The 2,236-nt window shown below is 32.4% G+C and overlaps 1 protein-coding gene across 1 annotated transcript in view; it reads left to right on the top strand.

Annotated features, from left to right (window-relative positions):
* The window catches only part of LOC107549339 (clarin-3-like), a gene marked incomplete at its 3' end in the record, with an annotated part of 6,436 nt that extends 4,511 nt beyond the window's left edge, over window positions 1–1,925 (top strand). Inside the window, exon 3 of the mRNA XM_016230387.1 lies at window positions 1,909–1,925. Within this exon, the coding sequence (XP_016085873.1) occupies window positions 1,909–1,925 (17 nt within the window). The remainder of the gene's footprint in view (window positions 1–1,908) is intronic.
* Between the last annotated feature and the right edge of the window lie 311 nt (window positions 1,926–2,236).

The raw sequence follows: 2,236 nt of genomic DNA, 5'->3' as shown, positions 1-2,236 counted from the left end.
CCCCCCCCCCATGTGAGACACTTTTTTTATGGATGGGCGATTTTTATTTACGTTATTTTGGACTGAAGCAATGCAACACCCACTGAGTGGCATTAAACAGCTTGAAAGATCAAAGACAATTTTTAATATAACTCCGACTGGATTCGTCTGAAAGAAGAAAGTCATATACACCTAGGATGCCTCGGGGGTGAGTAAAACGCAGTCTAATTTTCATTTTTGGGTGAACTAACCCTTTAATATTTAAAAAAAGAAAGAAAAACAGTGTGTGTGTGTGTTTGTGTATATAGCCATTTTTCTGCACGTTTTCTTTTGTTGTACTGTTATTCCATTGAAATGTGGTATAATTGCACTACAAATAATCAATTCTGCTAAATTAAGGAATGTAAACATATGCAGTAATAAAAGCATACATGTACAGCTATTGTAAGTCTGATATGAAGTGCATTTCAGGGAATTCTGCCTAAACTCTCCTCCTCCAAATCATCAGAAATTTGAGCTGACGCCACAGTCTAACTCAACCTCGCTCTGAACTCAACCTGATTCAACACGTACTCACCTGGTCCACGTTAGACCTTTTGACATAAACGGTCTGAACTACAGCTTTAAATACGAAGCTCTCAAAACACCAGCTCTATTCATAACCCTGAAACTCCTGAGAGACTCCAAGACCACTTTAATGGCTCAAAAACATATTTAACATTGTTGTATCAAGGTTATACTAAATAACTTATCCTAATATATAACATATTTAGATATAAACTGTGATGAAATCCAATAAATTAATATGCACTGTACTTTTCCTGCACTGTACCCTGAAATAACACTTAGCAGAAAAACCAAAGATATGTATTATTATTAAATGAAAATGTATTGTCATATCTGTGTCTTTTTATGTCAGATTCTTAAATTAAAAAAAAATTCATTCTGAATAAAAAAACATGTTGGCTATTAACAATAAAATGAAATCACTATAAACAAAATCCATAGATGGATTTTGCACAAGTTATGTTAAGTTTAAATACATTTTAATGTAGAAATATTGAATGATTGCAAAAATGAAATAATTAGCTACTTTTTAAAAAATATGAAACTACAACCGCCAGTAGGTGGCAGCAAGTGACTGTTTTAATGAGTGAGTTTAATCCATAAATCAACCGATTTGTTTAAAATGCTATCCAAATCATCAGAAATTTGAGCTGACGCCACAGTCTAACTCAACCTCGCTCTGAACTCAACCTGATTCAACACGTACTCACCTGGTCCACGTTAGACCTTTTGACATAAACGGTCTGAACTACAGCTTTAAATACGAAGCTCTCAAAACACCAGCTCTATTCATAACCCTGAAACTCCTGAGAGACTCCAAGACCACTTTAATGGCTCAAAAACATATTTAACATTGTTGTATCAAGGTTATACTAAATAACTTATCCTAATATATAACATATTTAGATATAAACTGTGATGAAATCCAATAAATTAATATGCACTGTACTTTTCCTGCACTGTACCCTGAAATAACACTTAGCAGAAAAACCAAAGATATGTATTATTATTAAATGAAAATGTATTGTCATATCTGTGTCTTTTTATGTCAGATTCTTAAATTAAAAAAAAATTCATTCTGAATAAAAAAACATGTTGGCTATTAACAATAAAATGAAATCACTATAAACAAAATCCATAGATGGATTTTGCACAAGTTATGTTAAGTTTAAATACATTTTAATGTAGAAATATTGAATGATTGCAAAAATGAAATAATTAGCTACTTTTTAAAAAATATGAAACTACAACCGCCAGTAGGTGGCAGCAAGTGACTGTTTTAATGAGTGAGTTTAATCCATAAATCAACCGATTTGTTTAAAATGCTAATTCATTTAACTTAGCAAACGACTGTACTTATAGCCTGTTTGAACTATTTACTGGTCCGTGTAATTCTGAGAAACAAAATGTTGTGTGATGGGGCAAAACAGAATTTTGTGTCTGTGTTTATTGTACATTTGCCATCGTGCAGATATTCGGAAAAAATGGGACTCTAGTTTGTGTGATAGGCTAACTCCTATATCGTAGGCATTCACTCATTAAATGCAGGGTTCGTTCAACCAATAAATTTGAACTTCTCATACAACATTCTCAGAACGTCTATATGATGTTATTTGTACTTGATGAACATTCTAAGAACATTTTTGTAACCGTTAAATACCATTCTCAACATGACATGAAAAACGTTATA

This window comes from Sinocyclocheilus grahami, unplaced genomic scaffold, assembly GCF_001515645.1.
Source record: "Sinocyclocheilus grahami isolate Dianchi unplaced genomic scaffold, SAMN03320097.WGS_v1.1 scaffold369.1, whole genome shotgun sequence".
NCBI lineage: Eukaryota > Metazoa > Chordata > Actinopteri > Cypriniformes > Cyprinidae > Sinocyclocheilus > Sinocyclocheilus grahami.
The sequence above is the reverse complement of the archived record's forward strand: the minus strand, read 5'-3'. Positions and strand labels throughout refer to the sequence as shown.